This window comes from Trichogramma pretiosum, unplaced genomic scaffold (assembly GCF_000599845.2).
Source record: "Trichogramma pretiosum strain Unisexual culture from Peru unplaced genomic scaffold, Tpre_2.0 scaffold73, whole genome shotgun sequence".
In the NCBI taxonomy this organism is placed as follows: domain Eukaryota; kingdom Metazoa; phylum Arthropoda; class Insecta; order Hymenoptera; family Trichogrammatidae; genus Trichogramma; species Trichogramma pretiosum.
In genome coordinates, this window is record NW_019641624.1 from 298,584 (window position 1) to 320,472 (window position 21,889).

The 21,889-nt window shown below is 40.6% G+C and overlaps 2 protein-coding genes across 2 annotated transcripts; one reads left to right on the plus strand and one right to left on the minus strand.

Annotated features, from left to right (window-relative positions):
- The first annotated feature begins 4,593 nt into the window (after positions 1-4,593).
- Positions 4,594-11,948, plus strand: LOC106655515 (protein toll-like). The gene is made up of 5 exons (XM_014375938.2): positions 4,594-5,812; positions 6,969-7,680; positions 7,762-8,071; positions 9,019-9,702; positions 10,444-11,948. The coding sequence occupies exons 1-5, from the start codon at positions 5,263-5,265 to the stop codon at positions 11,545-11,547; spliced, it is 3,360 nt and encodes a 1,119-aa protein (XP_014231424.1). The 5' UTR covers positions 4,594-5,262; the 3' UTR covers positions 11,548-11,948.
- Positions 11,949-14,755: 2,807 nt separating this feature from the next.
- LOC106655500 (zinc finger protein 761-like) lies at positions 14,756-21,805 on the minus strand. The gene is made up of 6 exons (XM_023459011.1): positions 21,188-21,805; positions 20,198-20,413; positions 19,593-19,777; positions 18,700-19,038; positions 14,866-14,974; positions 14,756-14,785 (listed from the first exon to the last, which is right to left on the minus strand). Exons 1-6 carry the CDS (start codon positions 21,803-21,805, stop codon positions 14,756-14,758), a joined length of 1,497 nt encoding a protein of 498 aa, XP_023314779.1.
- Positions 21,806-21,889: the final 84 nt, after the last annotated feature.

Below are 21,889 nucleotides of genomic sequence, written 5' to 3' on the forward strand. Positions count from 1 at the left end.
TTCCAAATTTGACAGGTCCGGGATTCAAAAAAAAACTATTTCCCGGCCAACTTCGACAGAGATAGGGCTGCCTATTTTCCGGGGTTCTTGGTTTTCGATTTTCGTAAAATATATCGCGTTTTTGGAGGCGATATCACAATACACATGAGGTTTTTCTTCTCGTAGAGTATTATTATCCGATATACCCCGGTAGACGATTTTATCCGTGGAAGTCGAACTGTTTTTGCTACTTCATCACCCCAGGTGGCCAACTCGGTGCACCAGGTATGAATATAGACCAGGCGACGACTTTCTCCGAAAAATATGAAGTTTTTAATATATATTTAAAATTCAGTAAAATAAGATCTTTACTTTGAAACAGTAAAATCTCATTTTTTACTTTGACGTCAAGAAATTGTACCTCTTGTTGAAAAATGAAAACTATTCATGCTATTGATCTGAAATTTTACTAGCTAGTGTAAAATAGTAGTTGGAATACATACTTAAATTTCATGATAATAGCTTGCCAATTCTGGTTGTCAGCTTTGAAATAGTTAAATCTCATTTATCTCTTGACGTCAAGAAATCGTACCTTTTGTTGAAAAATTAAAACTATTCATGCTATTGATGTAAAATTTTTCAAGCTATTATGCTCATTAGTAAACTCAATCTACCATTGTTCAATTACATGCCTATGATATGAATGAAATGAACTATATTCTAACAATTATTCAGCATAACTGAAATTTTTATTTGTCAAATACTATACCAAATTAAAAAGTTTACCATACAGTAATTTAAAATTGTGGTAATACTTTTTTCAAAATATTAAATGAGTGCAAGTATGACAGTCTTATCCCAATTCAAATCTAACTCACGAATCTTTTATTTTTCTAATTTTGGAATACTTGAATATCAATCTACCATTGTACAATTATTTAATGAACTATGATAGTAATGAAATCAAACATATTCTGACAACTATTCATACGCATATATGTATAAAAAAACCTTACTTATGATTCTACTTGCCCGGCCGTCTCAATCGAAATCAAGACGTTCGCCTTCGTCATGAATCAATAAGAAATGTCAATTTATACTGAAAATTTAATAATATCAGTTATTATTGCTATAAATGATTCTTTAACATTTAAAAAAAAATTTTATTCCAATATTTTTGGATATATTGGAAGTACGCAAAGCCTTCTTTTCATCATGTTGTAAAGGTTCGCATCGATTTCGATTGAGACGGCCGGGCAAGTAGAATCATAAGTAAGGTTTTTTTATACAAAATAGGTGTTAAAAATCACGTACTGAATTATTTTTCAGACTTTTAGTATAATTAAAGTTTGAAAAAGAAAATTTCATTTTGCGTACGAATAGTTGTCAGAATATGTTTGATTTCATTACTATCATAGCTCATTAAATAATTGTTCAATAGTAGATTGATATTCAACTATTCCAAAATTAGAAAAATAAAAGAAAAAGAAGATGTAAAACGTCACTGAAAAAATAAAAAGTACAATTGCAGTTAACCAACCATACACTGGTTACTTTCATTCATGCATCGAATCGCCCGACGAAGGGTAGCAATGATAATAATCCAAGAAGCGTAAACTTTCGCTTACGTGGTGAGTTCATCGCTCATAATATACAGTCCTCCGAATCTCCGAGTCCTCCGTATCATAGCAATATAAAAATCTCAATGGTGCGCGCGAGATAAAGTCTATATCGCGCTATACGCCGTACCTCGTGTACGTCATAATTCCGTCGAGTCAGCGTATTTATTTAATTTTTCATCGTACACATATAAAAAATGTGCATGCGCCTCCTCGTCGGCGCGCGTGTCACTCGATACTCGAGCGCGTCTCGAGCCTCTCGATGTAATTGGCCTCTCTTGCTCTCTTTCCAAGATAAACCATACACGTACACCCGACGCGCTGCGGGTTAAGAAAAATTTCTCTCTCGTCGTCTACTCTCGACTCTTTCCTTTCTTTTGTATCAGTTTTTTTTTGTCGCGCTTGCGGCATCGCAGCGGTGCGTAACGTAGTATACGAGTGCATAGAGAAAAAAGAGAGATACGGTACGGTGCGCACGACCATGTGTCCGCCTCCACCGCAAGCCGCACGGCCAACGAAAGCACCTCTCGTTGTTGTTGTTGCTGCTGTTTTCTCGCTTTTCGGAAATGCCGTAGCCGCTGCATAATAATAAATATACAAGAACGGTGTATGACAGGAAAGAAAAGTGAAGGTAAGGCGCGATCCGATACCAGGCCTTTTGTTTTCTTTTTTGTAAGAAAATATATCTTAATGTATACAAGGCGAGCTTGTGGTAGGTATACGAATAAATTATTATTATTATTATTATTATAGTTGTTATGCTTATGGATACATCAAAGATCGCACGAGCCAATTGAATTTTTGCGCCGAAGCGAACATTTCAACGAACGCGTACCTCGATTGTTCCAGGCTCAAAAAAAAAAAAAAATACATTCGTATGTGGTAGCCGCCTTTTTCGTCGACAGCATATATACGTATTCCGCGGAATTCGCCCATTCTCGTATATAAAAGCTCTACATACATTAGCCCTCGACACCTGCGAAGATTCGGCCGCTTCGGCACATAAGCACTTAATACACGCACAATACGAGTTTTGTGTATACGTCTTGGGACTCTTTTTTTCGGCGGCGAATACATGCAAAAACACGCGGGACTCGGTATATGTGTATCGAGGACCACAAAGTCCCGAAGCGGAGTGTCTTGTGTGTGTGCGTATACGTGTGCGAGGGCAGCTCCTTTGTCACTCACACGTGTGTCTATTTTCTTTTTCTTTCTCTTCGCGCCTACGCGTCGAGTACTGTATACGCGTTTTGTCCTACGAATAATAATGCTATACACGTGTATTTTATACAACGAAACTAAACGCGCCTACCAATTTCGCAAGAAAAACGATGTCCACTCGGCGATATACCGATTTGTATATAAATCTACGAGGGAAGAAGAAAAAAATTGGAAAAATCTCGCGCGCTTGTCGATCGTATCACGCATCAATCGATGTATACAAATAATTCGCTTTAGTCCGAACCATTATAATTTAATATCAATGATGAAAAAAAAAACGATCTGTATCGATTCGTTTCTCGCCTTACATATCCTCTCAGCTGTTCGATACTACATTCTCGTATTTCCGAATTAAATGTCGATGCGACAGTTTCTTGATCCGTCCGTTCATTAAGATTAAATTAGTGCTTTATGGCGACTGATCGTAGCCCCGGCGTGTATACCTAATACCCATCTCTTTGACAGCAGTATGTTTACCGAACCGAATAATAAGTATTATATCATTCCAGCGTGTAATAATTAACGAGTGAACATTTTATTTTTGATCTCGTTCAATAAACTGCAATAAACTGCCGATTATCAGTGTGTACGTCGATTCGTTTCTCGCTTTCATATTCACTCGACCGGTCGATATTGGACACGAGTGTCAAACTTAAATGCCCACGCGCCGCTTATCGGCCACTAGCGTCAATTACTCGCGAGCCTACACTCGTGTAACGAAACGCAGATCTCGAAACGTGGACCTATATCCTCCGCGCAGCTGCCTGACACAGCGGATCAAAATAATAAACAAGCGCTGCGGCGGCGGCGGCGGAGATCGTCCTCTGCGCCTGAAAATATAAATATTTTGCCGCGTACGTAATATACACGCGTGAGCTTGCGCCGCTGCAGATAAATTAGAATACGTTACGCGCGTACATACGTCTTAATCATCGAGGAATTTGCCAAGCCTCGCACAATACCTATATCAGAGCAGTAGCTGCATTACCGATACGGCTCGGCATCTCCGTGCGTCTCTCTGTGCGCGTATATCGTAACGCCGAGAGAGAGAGAGAGAGAGAATCACGTCGACAAAGGAAATGGAGTAAAGAAAAAAGGATCCGCGCGAATTTAATCCGATGCGACCGGTGCGTAATATACACGTATACACGGTATACACTGCTATACGTTCGTACACGTGTGCGTGTATTTGTCAAAAGGGATCGCACACATGCAGCAGCAGCAGCGGAGAATAAAAAGAGAAGCAGCAGCAGCCGAGAGGGGGATGCGCTTTGTAGCCGCGGGACCACCGAGCCATTGCCGTATACAAGGTATAGGGTGTACCGAAACAGAGATCGCCGCTTCCATGTCGCGCACAGCTCGAGTCTCCCTATATATACCCTGTATAATACATACACCACCACCACTACTACTACTATACTGCTTTTTTAGGTAGTGTTCCGTATACGTGTGCCACGCTCGAGTGGTAACACTCGCGCGCGCGCTGCGTACCCGAGAAGGACTTCCTTCTTCTCTTCTGGTCTCTTTCTCTTATTTTTTTTCATTTTAAATCTAAAAAAAAAAAAACACACGCGTACATCCTAACACGAATGAAACTATTTTTTAAAGGAAACATAAGCTCTCTCCTCGATTTGCGTCGCGCGCGTGGGTCGTGTGTCGCGCGCTCCGACCGGTGTATCTCCTGCTTCTCTCTCTCTCTCTCTCTCTCTCTCTCTCTTTCTCTCTGTCATACAGCCAACGAGCTGGGGGCTGCCCCCCGTGTCCCTGCGCGTTCAATTCTTCGCGGGCCTCGCCGTGAAGTGGTAGCAGCAGCGGCAGCGGCAGTAGTAGTAGTAACGAGAGTCTCTCGTTGATGAAATGCCGCCCCGTACGATTCGCTCCGAAAGGCGAGATCGCTGTGTCTAATACGTGAGTTCTACACGTCCGTCTGTGTGTTGTATGTTTATAAATCTCGCGTTGACTCTGTGCTCCGTGCTACTACTGTATACAGCGCGTCCTTTTTTTTTTTTGTTCGTCGTTGTTTTTCTGTGCTGTGCAACGAGTGAGAGTGTATCATTGTTATATAGTTATCAATTAGTGTCCAAAAATTCAGTGCGTGTATATGATATACACCGAAAAATTGTTCGTCGCTGCCGTTGTATACAAGTGTCTCGTGCGTGTGTTCGATTGATATATCGAATTACCGTGTCTCTCTCTCTCTGTGCGTGCGTTCGAATTAACCGGTTGTGTGTACACAGTCTAATACGGCTTCTGCTGCTGCTGTGTTTATTCGATAGGGTGCATCGTCGTTACAATTTTTTCTCTTCTCTCTCTCTCTCTCTCTTTTTTTTTATTATAAAAGATATATAACTTATATGGGTTATCCGCGCGACATCGGGTAGACGAAGAATTTCGAAGCAAGAGTTAAAGTAAAGTTCTCATCGAGCAGAGAGAGCTATACGTCATGTCGTTCGCCGGTAGACTGTCGGCCGTGGGCCTGCTCGTGTCGCTGCTGCTCGTGTTCTGGTGCGCGACGAGGCCCACCCTGGCCCTGGAATGCCCCACGGGCTCTCCCTGCCACTGCTACGCCAGCGACATCAACGAGTACAGGATCCACTGCGTCCCACCGGACGACGACGACGACAAAGTCAACGACAACAACAAGAGAATCGTCGCGAGGCCCTCGCTCGACATGGTGATCGGGCCCGGCGCCTATCTGCGGCTGCAGTGTCGCGCCGGCAACACGACCCGCTGGTCGGATCAGCTGCGCCAGGTCCGCTTCGACATCGGCCCCGTGGCCAGGATCATCTGGTCGGCCTGTCCGATGCCGGGCGCCCGAGAGATCAAGCGCGTCGTGCAGGCACTGGGGGTGCGCGACGTCGAGCAGCTGAATCTCGAGAATCTCAAGGGCGAGCTGAGCCCCGAGGATCTGGCCGCGTTCCCGGGCCTGAGGCGACTCACGCTGTCCAACAACGACCTGTCCCAGCACGAGATCAAGCTCGATCTGCTCAGAGGTACGATATGAGATGATTTTGATACCGTTGAGCATTTGGATACCTGAATTTGTCATTTTTTTTTTGATAGCTCGACTAGAAAATGGTTCAAAAAGTTGTTAGGATGTCATTTCTTACGTGAGATTTCACGTACTTTCGGAATCTGATGTCAAAATAGTCGAAAAAACTTGTAATAGAAAGATGTGGGTAATTTAAAAACAAAAACAACAACATGGGTATTTATAAAAGTTTTAAAATAATTGTGTGAAATTTTACGTACACTGAGAAACTTTGATAGGAAAAATGAATATACTTTATAGTAAAATTGTGAAATCTTTGACGTATGACAAAATTTACTACTATATTATCGTATTTTTATAATATTTATTTTCTAATAAAATTTGATACATTCATAATAAATTTTGCCATAAGTCAAAAAAGTCACATATATAAATTTCTCCGAGCAAGAAATGACATCTCGAAAATTTTTCGAACCCCTCATACAAGGAGACCACATGAGATGCGGGTCACCAAATGTCCTGAAAATTTTTTTCTGGTCTCCTGGTATTTAATAATAAAGCTACCTATGCTTAGTTTGATCCAATGGGCCTTAAGGCCCATTTTAAAAATCATTTTCTAGTTTATTGGAAAATCTTTGTGATTTTCTAACTTGTAATAGGACATATTAAACGGAAAATTGGTCAATGTACAAGTTTTAGAATTAGTCAAAAAGTGCGTCTGAGTTTTGTCAGAATCCTCTAAACCTGCTATCACCTATTTTCAAAGGCCCAAATTTAACGCGATTTCACTTTTTTCTCAAGAATTTCAGAGACCTTTGAAAATATGTGATAGTTGGTTTCAAAAATTCTGAAAAAATTCAAATGTATTCTTTGACTAATTTTAAGACTTGTACATTTTGCAATTTTTCGTTTAAGATGTCCTGTTGTGGGTTAGAAAATCACAAAGATTTTTCAATAAATTTGAAAATTATTTTTGTATGAGAAAAAAATTTTCATGACATTTCGTGACCCGCATCTCATGTAGTCTCCTTGTTAAGTGATATAACTCGTCATTATAAAAGCTATGTCCAAAAATGATTAATTCTTGTGTTGAATTAATTCAAGAATCAAAGAATTCAAAAGCAATATAACTCGACATCGATTCGATTTTTTCGCAGGCGTGCCGAATCTACGTGTACTGGAGCTACGCAACACCCGGATCGATCCGCCCTCGGGCTTCTTCCTCAAGTCGCCGCAGCTGCGCGCCCTCGAGCTCGGCAAGAACGAGCTGCGCAGCGTCAAGCCGGGCCTGTTCGACGGTCTGCGACGCATCGAGCTCCTCAATCTCTGGTCCAACGAGCTCGAGCACCTCGAGGCCTCGGCCTTTCGCGGCCTCGGCCGCAGCCTGCACACCCTCGACATCCAGCAGAATCAGCTGGTCACCCTGCCTGCGGACCTGTTCGCCGAGCTCACGGAGCTCGAGGTGCTCAGCATGGGCGGCAATCGTTTCTCCTATCTGCCGCCCGGTCTGTTCTCGGCCAATCAGCGACTCAAGGTGCTGAAGATGCCGAACAACCGGGCGAATATCACGGAGCTGCCGCGCCGACTGCTGGCCGATCTGCCGGGCCTGACGAGCGTCGTGCTGAGCCGCAGCAAGATACACCGGCTGCCCCCGGATCTGTTCAGGGCGAGTCGCAATCTCAGCGACGTGAATCTCGACAAGAACTTCCTGACCAGTCTGCCGGAGAGCTTGTTGGAGGATCAGTCGGAGCTGAGGAGCTTTTCCGCGGTGTTCAACGATCTCAAGGTGATACCCGATGGTCTGTTCGCCAGGACGAGAAAGCTGACCAAGCTCAACCTATCGATGAATCGACTGAGCGCCATCAACGAGTGAGATTATTATTTTTTTTTAACGTAAAGCAACCATCCCCGAAAATCGTACAATGATAATTTCATGAAAAATGCTCATAGACTGAGCCTGCGCGGCCTCGAGTCGCTCCAAGAGCTGAACCTCGAGAGCAATCAGCTGGAGCACATACACCTGGACGCGTTCGCCGATCTGGTCGAGCTCCGAGTCGCCCGGCTGTCCAACAATCGACTGAGCCTCGCCACCGGTTTGACGGATCACTTCGGCTCGGTGTCGCCGCTGAGGCCGTGCGCGCGGCTGGAGCAGCTCTATCTGGCCAACAACAACGTGTCGGAGATCTACGCCGACTGGACCCTGAACATGGCCAAGCTGCGCAAGCTCGACCTGTCCGACAATCAGTTTAGCTCTCTGATGGTACGTAATTTTTAAAAGGACCTTATACGTCTCAATATATCTGACATATTCCCCTAAAATTTTTTACATATACTAAATAGTCTAATAGAGTGCCCACTAAAATTTAAGATCATTTATAAATAACAATCTGTAAATTTCTATATGTATTTATAAAGCCCAGTCTGACAGATATTCGCTAAAAAGTTTTATGTCAACCACGACTTTTTGCGAATAAATGTTTCCAAAGTAATGACCACAAAACATTTATTAATTTCAATCTAATTTTTTCAGTAAATGTTAAGAATAAAATTTACAAAGATTATTTATTTATAGATTTTTCAGTCTGACAAAAAAAATAGTGAAAAATGCAATTTATTTGTCAGACAGAAAAATCGGTAAATAAATTTTATCAGACAAGGTCAAATAATCTTTGTAAATGTTATTTTTAACATTCATTATAAAAATTAGATTGATATTAATAAATTTTTTGAGGTCATTATTTAGACATTAATTATTGACAAAAGCCTCTCTCGATGAAAAAATATTTAGCGATTATCATGACATACGGAAAAATTTACAGATTGATATTGATAAATGATGTTATGTGTCGGTGAGCACTTGGACTAAAATTGTCCTTGCGCTACTTGAAACGATTATTTCCTAAATTATTATGACTCAGTGTCTAATGTAAAAAGAAATAAAAAAATTCAAAGGAATCAATTGATCGTTCTGAAATTTCAAGTCTTACGAGCATCGATTTTATTTCGAAAATCGCTCCCAACTCCAAAAATATTACGTTGATATTTTTTATTTTAGTTCATTCTAAGTAGTAGTAAAATTTTCGTACTAAAATTTCATAATAATCAAATTAATAGTTTTCTTTGAATCATAAAAAAAAATCAAAAGAAAGAAGTTTCATCGAGATACGTATTTTTATTCCATCAATTGATTAATCTTTTTCCGCTCAGACTACCGATCTGCAATTCGTCTCGTCCCAGCTGGACGTCGATCTGCGCCACAATCGCATAGCCGTCGTGAATCTCGACCAGCTGGAGCTGCTCACGGCGAACCTCGACCAGCTCCAGCAGCAGCAACGACGTTTGAGCATCAAGCTCGGCCACAATCCCGTGCAGTGCGACTGCAGCCTGTATCCGCTGCTGCGCCACGTCTCGGGCGAGAGCACCACGCCCCAGGCGCGGGCCTACGTGAGCTTCGATCTGGACGAGGCACGCTGCTACGGGCCCGACTACGCAACCGGCCGACTGCTGAGCAGCTTCGAGGCATCGAGCTTCAAGTGCCTCGTCGACGTCGAGTACGACAAGATGAACGAGGACGAGGAGGATGAGGAGAAGGAGGAGGAGGATGGCGCGGACGATTACGAGGCGTGCGGACCCACGGGACCGTGCGACTGCTGGCTGAGGCCGGCCGATCGGGCCCTGCTGTTCGACTGCTCGGAGCGCAACCTGACCGAGGCCCCGCCGAGACTGGCCAATCACGGCCAGGCCGACTGCGTCGAGCTCGATCTCAGCCACAACTCGCTGAGGCGAGCGCCGAGATTCGAGCAGGCCGGCTACGAGCGACTCTGCGCCCTGGACCTCGCCGACAACGACATCGGCGAGTTCGAGCAGACGAAGCCCGCGCCCAACTTGAAGGTAAATGACGATCGTTGTACACGCTACTCAACAAAACTATCGCCGACTTACCGATTTTTCAAATGCTTCTATCTTGTTCTGTATTCATTGTTAGAGCTGTTTTTTTTTATTTCTTGGAAATTTTGTCTCATTGAAATCCATTGAAAAAACCAATTGAAAAAAATTGATTATTTTAACGTGTCCATGGATTACAGTAACATCGCAAAGTACTCTTTTCAATGAGTAATTAAAAAAAAAATGAATGAATATCTCTACGATAATTTTTGCGCTGTGTAGGTCATTTTGAAGGTACCATTTAGAGTACATAAAATACCTTGTTTAGCTAAAATCAAATATATTTTTGAGTATTTTTCGTACAGAAATCGTACCTTCAAAATGACCTACAGAGCGCAAAAATTATAGTCGAGATATTCATCTATTCTTTTTTTTTAATAACTTATTGAAAAGAGCACTTTGCGATAGTGTATGTTAGATCTTGATAAACAATTCACCGTAGTTCATGAACTCGTTCAAACAATGAATTTTTTTCAGTAATTTTTAAAGTTGCGCTTAAACACTACTGGTAACTGGATATTGACTTGAATCCCGATATTCACCCGATAAGATGAAAATAAACCAATGTAGAAGCATTTGATAATTGACAAAATTTCGGTGAAATTTTGTGTTGCGATAATTTTGTCGAGTACCGTAGTATCATTACGTAGGGAGAAAATTTGACCGAGGTGAAATTTTGCTATACAGGCGCTGAATCTTCGAGGCAACAATCTGACGACCATCGACCCGGCCACCCTTCGAGTCCTCGGCTCGTCGGCCCAGCTCGAGCGCCTCGGCCTCGACGACAACCCCTGGTCCTGCGACTGCCCCAACCACGAGCTGCTGCTGTTCGTGCAGCAGCGCGCCTCCGACGTCCTGAATCTGGCCGATGTCCGTTGCGCCGACGAGAACGGCACGAGCCTGGCCTCGCTCACGGCCCAGCAGCTCTGCACCAGCCTCCTCGGCGCCGGTGTACCCACGTGGCTCGCCTGGCTCTGCTCCTGCGTCGGCGTCCTCGGCTTCGTGCTCGGCTGCTCGCTGGCCCTCTACTACTGCTACCAGCGCGAGATCCAGATCTGGCTCTACTCCATGAATCTCTGCCTGGGCCTGGTGAGCGAGGAGGAGATCGACAAGGACAAGCTCTACGACGCCTTCATCAGTTACTCGCACGCCGACGAGGACTTCGTGATGAACGAGCTGGTGGCCAAACTCGAGTCGGGCCCCGAGCCCTATCGGCTCTGCATACACGTGCGCGACTGGCGCGCCGGCGAGTGGATCGTCGAGCAGATCGAGCGCAGCGTCCAGGAGTCCTGTCGCACGATAATCGTGCTGACGCGCAGCTTCGTCGAGAGCGAGTGGGGCCGACTGGAGTTCCAGACGGCCCACAAGCTCGCACTGAGCGAGAAGATGCGGCTGCGTCTCGTGATCGTGCTCATGGAGGACGTCGGGCCGATCGAGGCGCTCGACGACGATCTACGGGCCTACCTGAAGAGCAACACCTACGTCAAGTGGGGCGATCCGTGGTTCTGGCAGAAGCTGCGCTACGCCCTGCCCCATCATCGTGCCGGCCGAACGAGTCGAGGCGCTGGTGCTGCTGGTGGAGGTACCAATGGTGGAGCAGCCAATAATGCCGGTGGTTCCGGCGAAGACGTCGTGGACGAGATGATCACGACCACGACGACGACGACGACGACGACGACGACGAACAAGAGCAACGGCGGGACGAATTTCATCAGTCGCGCGATCGACAAGCAGCTCGACGCGGTGAGGATCCTCATGATGGACGAGGTCAGGAAGGACAATAATTTGTAGATAAAAAATAATCCACGACGATATGGTGTATTACACGATGTAAATTTATTTATTTATTATCATATGTGTTTCGTATCGTGTACGATGATGACGACCACGAAGACGACGACGATGTGTTGTAATGTATTTGTGTGTGCGCGCGCGTGTGTGTGTGTGTGTAACTTTTACGCATGGATATTTTGTATAGTGAAACAATTGTATATTCGTAGTTGTAATTTGTATATATTTATATATAAGAGAAGCTGAAAAAAAATAATGAATAAAGAAAAAAAAAGATTTGTCAGCAGTTCGTTGCGTTATATAGTCGAGACGATAAAGGTTTTAGTTGGTGCGACGCGACCCGCTTACGATTTCGATCCTCTTCAACCTTTTGTATGGAAAATAAACAATTACAAGCTGAATTAGGCTCGATCGTTATTATTTTTTTATACAATTTTGGGCGTTAACGAGGGATATCGCGATGTATACCGAGAGACTTCAAGTAAGCGACTGTGAATGCAGAAGTTCGAGTTGATTATTTCAATTGTTATATAAGTAGTATTTAAAAAATATCATTCGACTGAACAAATAACATAAACTTAAGAGTTTTCAATTAAATACGAACGAGGCATAATCATATCGTTACTTCGGCTTCGATCGAGGCCTTCTGGGTAATTTTAAGTTATATCTATCATACAATAAAAATAATACAGTGAAGCATTTTTCTTCGAAAATGTTTATTGTCTTTTATTAAAATTTAGGTCGTTTTTCATGACATGACATAGAAGGCATTTATAATATTACAATGATAAAGAATTTTTATAAATTAGTTATATCGACCGTAAATGACTATAATACAATGCTCTAGCGATGCATCTTTTCCATGTGGGCTCTGAAATAATCAATTCGTGTGAATGTCTTTTTGCATATATTACATTCAAAATTTTTACCATCGTGTGCCACATCGATGTGTTTTTTGAGATGATCCTTAGTCTTGAGTTTCTTTCCACATATATTACATACATGAGTAATTTCATTATGCATTAATTTGATGTGCTTTCGGATACTGGTTTTGTGCATGTATACCATTTTGCATATATCGCATTCAAAATTTTTACCATCGTGCACCAAATCGATGTGTTTTTTGCGTTTACCCTCCGTAAAGAATTTCTTCCCACACGAGCCGCATTTATATTTCTTATCACAATGCGTCAAAACAATATGGTTTTGGACATATTTTTTACACGCGAATGTCTTTTTGCATATATCACATTCAAAACTGGTTTTACAATGCACTACTTCGATGTGGAATTTTATCTCACCTTTCGTAGAGAATTTCTTTCCGCATATATGACACGGATGTTTAATACCCTTATGCACTGAATCTATGTGTGATTTGAGATTAGTTTGAAGAGCAAATGCCTTTCCACATATTTCGCATGACTTAGTGATACCTTTATGAATCGAATCGATGTGGCGTTGCATAGTTAAATGGTGTGAAAATAATTTTCCACATATTTGACATTTAGGTCCGGTACCATTATGCGCCGCATCGATGTGAAGTCGGAGATTACTTTTAGATGCGTATTTCTTTCCGCATTTGCCGCATTTATGTTTGATACCTTTATGTGCAGTATTGATGTGAAATTGGAGACCATATTTTTGCTTGAATGACTTTCCGCATATATCACATGGATGAGAGATTTTTTTATGCGTCGCATCGATGTGCTTATTAAGCATACCACGCGTGGAGTATTTCTTCCCGCATGTGTCGCATGAAAACTTGGTACCACTATGCATCCCGACAATGTGGGTTTTGACATAACTCTTACAGGGGAATGTTTTTTTGCATATATCACATTCATAAGTAGCTTTACTATGCACTGCTTTGATGTGAATTTGGAGAGCACTATACGCTTTAAATTTTTTCCCGCATGTACCGCATCCATGTAATTTACCATAATGTATTGCATTGATGTGGGTTTTGAGAGAACTATTACAGACAAATGTCTTTTTGCATATATCACATTCAAAAGTGATCTTACTATGCACCGAATCGATGTGGATCCTGAGATCTTGCTTCGTAGCCAATTTTTCTCCGCACATGTCACACGGATATTTAATACCTTTATGTACTGAATCGATGTGCATTCGGATGGTGGTTTTGTGCATGAATGTCTTTTTACATACATCGCATTCAAAATATTTACCATCGTGCGCCTCATTGACGTGAATTTCTCGTTCACCCGTCGAAGAGAATCTCTTTCCACACATACCGCATTGATGCTTCTTACCATTGTGGATTACATCAATGTGAATTTGGAGATTAAATTTTTGTGCAAATGACTTTTTGCAAAAATCGCATTGAAAAGTGATACCATTGTGCGCTACATCGACGTGAGCTTTGCGTTCACTTGTCGAAATGAATCTCTTCCCACATTTACCGCATTTATATTTCATACCACTATGGATTGCAATAATGTGGTCTTTGAGGGCATCTGTTCGTTTAAATGTCTTATCACATCTATCGCATGCATGAATGGCTCCATTATGTGTTCGACTCATGTGCCTTTTGAGACCCACGTTTTGTGCAAATGTCTTTTTGCATATATCACATTCAAAACTAGTTTTATCATGCAACGAGTCAACTTTTACTTTAGGTTTTCGTGCACATTTCTTTCCACGAGTTTCACGCATGGGGATGCTACCACCTTGATCCGTATCACTCTGTGCTCTGAGTCTATTTTGATGGTTAAACTTTTTGGCGATTCTCCTTTTTTTATTTTTTTCGACTGATTCACAATTCAAATTCATTTCTTCTTCACTGTCAATAAAATTTTCTTTTTTCGCTCTCCTGGGTTTGACGTCTACGCATTCGAAAACTATTTCCATATCGTTATTGACTTCACCGTCAAAATTCGAATTCGATTCTTCTGACACGTCGTTAACAACTTCTTCTTTTATTTTTTTCTTGGATTCCTTTTTAATTTTGGTCAAATTCATTTTCTTTCCTAGTAATAAATTCTTATTCGGCTTCTCGTCGTGACATTCGAATTCGATTTCGATTTCGTTATTGACTTCACCGTCAAAATTCGAATTCGATTCTTCTGCCATGTCGTTAACAACTTCTTCTTTTATTTTTTTCTTCGATTCCTTTTTAATTTTGGTCAAATTCATTTTCTTTCCTAGTAATAAATTCTTATTGGGCTTCACATCTTTACATTCGAATTCAATCATCATATCGTCGCATCTTGGAATCCTAAGGACCTGTTGAAATTTATAGTTAATTTAAAATTTTCATTAAAAAAAATTACGATAGCAGTTGCTCATAATACTCACCAAATTATCTCGAAACGGCAATAGTTGGACGTTTTTATGATCAATGGGCTCGTTCATTATTCCATCTCCACATTCGTCAAACGACACTTCAGATGGTTCCTCTTTCACCCTGAAATTATTATAATCAGTTTAATCCATTAACGCTCAAAGGACACGTTTTTGACATTCGATTTTGCGCACTTATAATGCCTCGAATTTTTTTAGTCGACACGAGAAAAATTATAAAAATCACAATACCTTATGGTATAACAGTGCTCTTTCCAAAGGTGGTATTTGAAATTGCGTAAATTAACAATTTATAATAAAAAATTGCAAATTCACACAAAAATCGTGTTTTTGTAGTCAATTTTTTTTATTTCAAATTTTCAATCACTTATCGTTGTTAAAATATATACAAAACGTGCCCTCAAGGTCTTTACATTGAGAAACAATGGTTAGTTTGGTGGAATGTGTACTATGCATTAGAGCGGCTGTGTATAGATATTCCCAATTTTTCTCAATAATTATAAATTACATTTTTTACCACAAGAACATGAGAATATGACGTATTTTACACTCGACCAGACAGTGCGCTCGAGCGGGGCATTTTTTAATGTATCGCAACTTTTCTAACTCGCCGTGGCTGGGGCAATTATGTCTGAAAAAATATTGCGCACAAGCATTCCTATAGACTTTTGTCTGTTCTTTCCAATGGGGGTATTAATTTTTCAAAAAATATTAATTTTCATGGAGAAAATTGACTTTAAAGTTAACTCAATTTTTCGGCAAGTATACCCTCTTCGCATCATTCATAGATATTTCAATCGATAGGTAATCTAATACGAAAGTTAAAAAAATTCAAGTCGGAGACTCAAACGTTTCAAAAGTTATGAAAAATTAAGTAGCAAAAACGTGGTTTAACGGCAGCGGGCATCTATTCTCTTCGACTCCCGTTACCCCCTCTTCTACCGGTTAAGCAGAGAGCGGCCGCACGAGGCTAGAATTCATCCGTAAAACCTTGTTTTTTGTTACTTAATTGTTCATAACTTTTGAACCGTTTGAGTCTTCAACTTGAATTTTTTTTAAATCTTTGTTATTAAATTTCCTATCGATTGAGATATCTACGAATAAAATCGAAGGTGGTATACTTGCCGAAAAATTGAGTCAACTTTAAAGTCAATTTTCTCCATGAAAATTAACTTTTTTTGAAAAACTAATACCCCCTGTGGAAAGAACAGATAAAAGTCTATAGGAATTATATGCAATATTTTTTCAGGCATAATTGCGCTGTTCACGGCGAGTTAAAAAAGTTGCGGTACATTAAAAAATGCCCCTCACGAGCACACTGTCTGATCGAGCGTGGAATACGTCATATATCGTATCGTGGGTGTTGCACGTTGTAATCGACTCGTAGTTTGCGACTAGCGATGTTTCTCATGTGTGTCATTTCAAGTCAGGTTTTATCGCGCGCTGCGACGGTCGAGCATGCAAAAACCACGAAAAAAGCCCCGTATTTTGTTCTTTCTCTCGTTATAGTTTGCTAAAATCTCTAGAAAGTATTTATATGGATGGACAAATTTTTTATCTTTCGAACTACACTATTTAGAAAAATTTTAAAAGTGAAGTTTTTGAGATAATCGACTTTAAAGTTTTCCAACTATTTTTTCCGGGTAAATCTGAAAATTTCGGGAAATCTGACCTCACTATTGGAAAGCTGAGGCAATTTCCCATCGACATGGCGCGTTACTTTTTTCTTGTAGGTGCATTTAGGTACTTTTATAGAGAGTTATAAAATTAGCGATTTGATTAAATAATGCCGCGCTGTGCGGCACTACGAGAGTTGACGTGAAATGCCACATACATATATTTCATACGTTAGAGTCTTAAGCAGCAACTGGCAGAGTTCGAACTACATCGCATGCTACACTTTTTGATCGGACGATACACGTAAGTTTGAAAAAGCTTGGCGACTAACCAAGCAATTGTGGGCGTAGTAAGAATGAAACTAGATTTACTCTTGACATAATGGCTATTAATCATTGATTGCTATTGTTGGCAGTTATTCATTCATTAGAATGTTGAAGTTGCTTATGCGAGGAATAACAATGAAATTAATGTAAAAAGAAGAGAATGAATAAATTTTCGACTTACATTTTGACGGAGTCTTGCACGTGGTCGATGTCCGAGAGAAAATGTGAACACTTTTAAAAAGCAAGCGTATGTTTGATTGATGAAAATCGATGAATCTGTGTCGAGATGGAACGAGGTAACATCTGCTTGCACCTATATCAAAATTCAAAATTTTATTGCTATATGAGAGCGCTCATTGGCTTATGTTTTCGATCTCTATGAAGGTGTGAGATTTTCGAAGCTACGAACAATGTGACGAGAGAGCTCGATTTCAAGCGACTGCACGTGCGTGTTGGCGGGTTGCCTGTACGTAGGCGCTTTGAGATTTTAAAAATTTCGGGAGTTGTATAAAAGTTTTTTTATCGTAATTAATATTTTCGCTGAGTAACATTGAACAAAGATTAGCTTGATGTAGCTCGCAGCCTCGTAACAAATAAACTGATTCTTATTTTGCTAAAATCAAATCGAATCAAAGCTGAGTTATGTAAACTTCGATGGGAAACTGAATTATTATCACGAATAAAAATTTATTTACTGGGTTTGATCATACTTGGTATTTTAGAGTAAATATATAGCCATTAATGGGCTTGAATTCATAGGGTTTTCATCTTTGTAGTTATACGTAGAAAAACGTAACATATGTCCGAAATCGTTAATAATCTTACATTATTTTACACTTTTTTACTTTTTATTACAGTTCACAACATTATTATGCACTTTATTTAATAAAAAATTTTCGCTGGGGCTGAACAAATTTTATTATGCCAAGGTCATTGAGGCCGAATGGCAAGTGGCAAAAACACAATACAATTTTAAATTTTAAATTTTAAATGTACAAAATGATGCAAAATCTTAACGACAATATAAATCAGTATAGCCAGAGCAGAAAGCCAACAATAACAAAAAGTAATAAAGCTAACTTCAACTAAAACTATTCTCAGAATTCTAGTAACTAATAACATGAACAAAATAAAAATTACAAAAATTACAATTACACATGACAAGCAGACAATTATCAAGCACTAGGTGAGCGTTTCGTATGGTCTCGCAACAATCGTTTGAACAGTGGGAGCGAGCTAGCCGAGCGGATCTGTGCTGGAATCGAATTCCACTCATTTGCTGTCTGGATGGCGAATCCCATCTTATAAGTAGTGGGGTCTGCAAATTGAACTTCCAGTGTCCGGGCTCCACCAGCGTGTCGTGCAGATCTACGGATCAGATCTTTGGGTAGATGGTAGAAATCACTGAGATACTCTGGACGCGCGGTTGATATCATCTTGTAGAGGAACAAATTAAGCAGATAGGCGCGTCGATCAGATCGTGTATTTGCGCTTCTCGTTGACGAAAAGGCAGTCAAGGTGGACAAGAAGTACGAGGACTATCGCTACTACAAAATGAATTTGAAGACTTTGCGAAACCATGTTTGTAAGAGCAGCGACAAACACCACCCAGAGACCTATGTCTACTTAGCGGAGGATAGTAGCGATCCGGTAATTTTTTTACCTCTTCTTTAATTTGGGTTACTTGGGTTATTTGGGCTGATTGTTTCTTGCTTTATTTTCAGGAGGGACTATTTGATGATGATCTTGATCAAAGCAAGCCTAAAAATGTAACTTATACATGTAATAGAATTCAAATGAGAGTGAAAAATAGTTTTCGCTGGTAGCGAAAAAAGCCGACACTGTGTATATAAGTAGCGTAACGCCGCAGCTCTCTCTGTCATACTTGCCAGAAGGAGCGCGAGGTGCGCTCCTCAATTGAGTAGTCTTTTGAGTTTGATGCCAGTGGTAGCTTTGATGTCGATAATCGAAGTGGAGCATAATGACATGATTCTTCCAGCTGAGAGAACGATGCATCATTAGTCCAAGATTCTTGACACAATCTTCGAAGGGGGTCTCGGTACCTTCGAGCACGATCTCACTGCAAAGGTCCCACTGAACGCGCATCAGGTTTTGATCGAAAGCAAACATTATGGCCTTTGTCTTGGAGACGTTGAGCACCAAGCCATTATCATGCGCCCAGCTGGCAACGCTATGCGCTATGATTAAAAAAGGCTTTTCTTTTCTAAAATAAATTGTAGATTTTTATTAACATACATGTGGTTGTTTTATGGTTTACATAGAAGAAAATCTTGGAAGGAACACTCTAAATCCCCAAAAGAGTCATTTTCGAACCTCAAAAGAGTAAACTGCGTTATTTACTTTTTTTAAAAGAGTAAATAACGCAGCTTACTCTTTTCGAAAATTAGTATGTTCGAAAATTACTCTTTTGGGTTTAGAGTGAATGCACTTACAGATCGTGAACGTATTTAAGAAGTCTTACCGCGCTTGCGATGAAATTTATCCATGTGGACCTTGAGCGCATCCTTTCGTTTAAATGTACTTTCGCATTTTGTGCATGCATGAGTGATATTAGTATGCGTCGTCTCAATGTGCCTCTTGAGACTGGGAATTCGTGGAAATGACTTTCCGCATATATCACATGCGTGAGTAATTTTATTATGCTCCGAATCGATGTGAACTCGGAGATAACTTTTAGTGGAAAATTTCTTTTTGCAGGTATCGCATTCAAAAGTTATTTTTCTATGAACCGCATCGACGTGGACTGTGCGTTCGTACTTTGTAGCGAATTTCTTACCGCACTCGCGGCATTCATGTTTTTTACCATTATTGTGTATCGATTCAATGTGGAATCTGAGTTTATCCTTTCGTTTAAATGTCTTATTGCATTTGTCACATGCATGTGTGGTGCCATAATGATCCGCTTCGACGTGGCGTTTGAGTTCATCCTTCTTAGAGTATTTCTTTTCGCATAAATCACACGGATGTTTAATGCGCTTATGTACTATATCGTTATGTATTTTGAGATAACTTTTGCTTTTAAATTCCTTTTTACAGATATCACATGGATAAGTGATTTTATTATGCACCGAATCGATATGGTCTCTGAGTTGCTGCTTTGATAGACATTTCTTTCCGCATATTTCACATTTGGGCCCCATACCGTTATGCGTCGAATCGATATGGGCTTTGAGATTCTGCTTTCGTTTGAATATTTTTCCGCATACTTCACAAGGCAAGGCAAAATTATTATGCGACTCTTCTATGTGTCGTTTGAGAGTATGTACACGAGAGTATACTTTTCCACAAGTTTCGCACTTATGAGTGATTTTATTGTGCATCGAATCGATGTGGGTTTGCAGAGCGATGTTCCGTGAAAATACCTTTCCGCATAATTCACACTTAGGTCCGATACCATTGTGCAGAGCATCGATGTGCTTCTGGAGACTGGATTTGGTTGTGAATGTGCTTCCGCATGTACCGCATTTATGCTTGACACCCTCGTGTCTGGAACTGATGTGGAGCTTGAGACTGGCTCTGTGCGTGAATGTCTTTCCACAAGTACCACACGCATGGGAGGTCTTTTTATTTTTATGCGCCTGAGCGATGTGAGCGCGGAGATTACCCTTATTCGTATAAATCTTTCCGCACGTGTCGCATTTATGCTTGATACCCTTATGAACCGAATCGATGTGCATTCTGATGGTGGTTTTGTGCATGAATTTTTTTCCGCATATATTACATGGGTGAAGGATTTTGTTATGTACGGCGTTGATGTGCGATTTTATCAATATCTTGCTGGAGCATTCCTTTCCGCATGTATCGCATGTGAATTTGATTCCACTGTGCTTCGAGAGAATGTGGGTTTCGAGATAACGTTCGCTGGGAAATGTCTTTTGGCATCGATCGCATTCATAAGTATGCGTATGCTTATCGTGCAGCAAACGTATGTGAGCTCGCAGTGCTCTCTGAGCTGAAAATGACTTTCCGCATGTACCGCATTCGTGTCTCTTACCGTTATGCTTCGAATCTGTGTGCATTTTTAGCTCACCCTTCGTGCAGTATTCCTTTCCGCATGTAACGCATGTGAATTTGATTCCACTATGCATTCTAACAATGTGGCTTTGGATATGGCTCTTCACGAGGAATTTCTTTTTGCATACATCACATTCATAAGGGATTTTATTATGCACCGAATCGATGTGAATTTGGAGAGAATTCTTGGTTCTGAATTTTTGCCCACACTTTCCACATTTATATTTCTTCTTACCCATATGTATCAATTCAATGTGCCTTTTGACAGAGCTTTTTTCTGTAAATCTCTTTTTACATATATCACATTCAAAAGGAAGTTTCTTGTGCAACGAATCTACTTTGAGTTTGCTTTTTTGAGCGCATTTTTTACCCATATGTATCTTTCCAATGTGCCTTTTGACAGAGCTTTTTTCTGTATATCTCTTTTTACATATATCACATTCAAAAGGAAGTTTCTTGTGCAATGCATCTATTTTGAGTTTGCTCTTTTGAGCACATTTTTTTTTACGTGATTTATGCGCCGAGGTGCTACCAATTTGAAGTGTACCCCTCTGTGATTTAAGTCTCTTTTGAAGGGTAGACTTTTTCATAATTCTTTTTTTTTTATTTTGTTTGACTGGTTCACAATTCAAATTCATCTCTTCTCTACTGTCAATAAAATTTTCTATTTTCGTTCTCCCTGCTACTGGTATATCCACACTGGGCTTGACGTCTTCGCATTCGAATTCAATTGCAACATCGTTATTTAGTTCACCATTCGAATTCAAATTCGATTCCTCGGCCATGTCGTCGACAACTTCTTTAATTTTTTCCGGGGGTTCTTCTTTAATTTTGTCTAAATCCATTTTCTTTCGTAACAATAAATTGTTATTGGGCTTCACATCTTGACATTCAAAAACTATTTCCATATCGTTATTGCGTTCACCGTCAAAATTCAAATTCGATTCCTCGGCCATGTCGTCGACAACTTCTTCTTTAATTTTTTCCGGGGGTTCTTCTTTAATTTTGTTTGAATTTATTTTCTTTCGTAATAATAAATT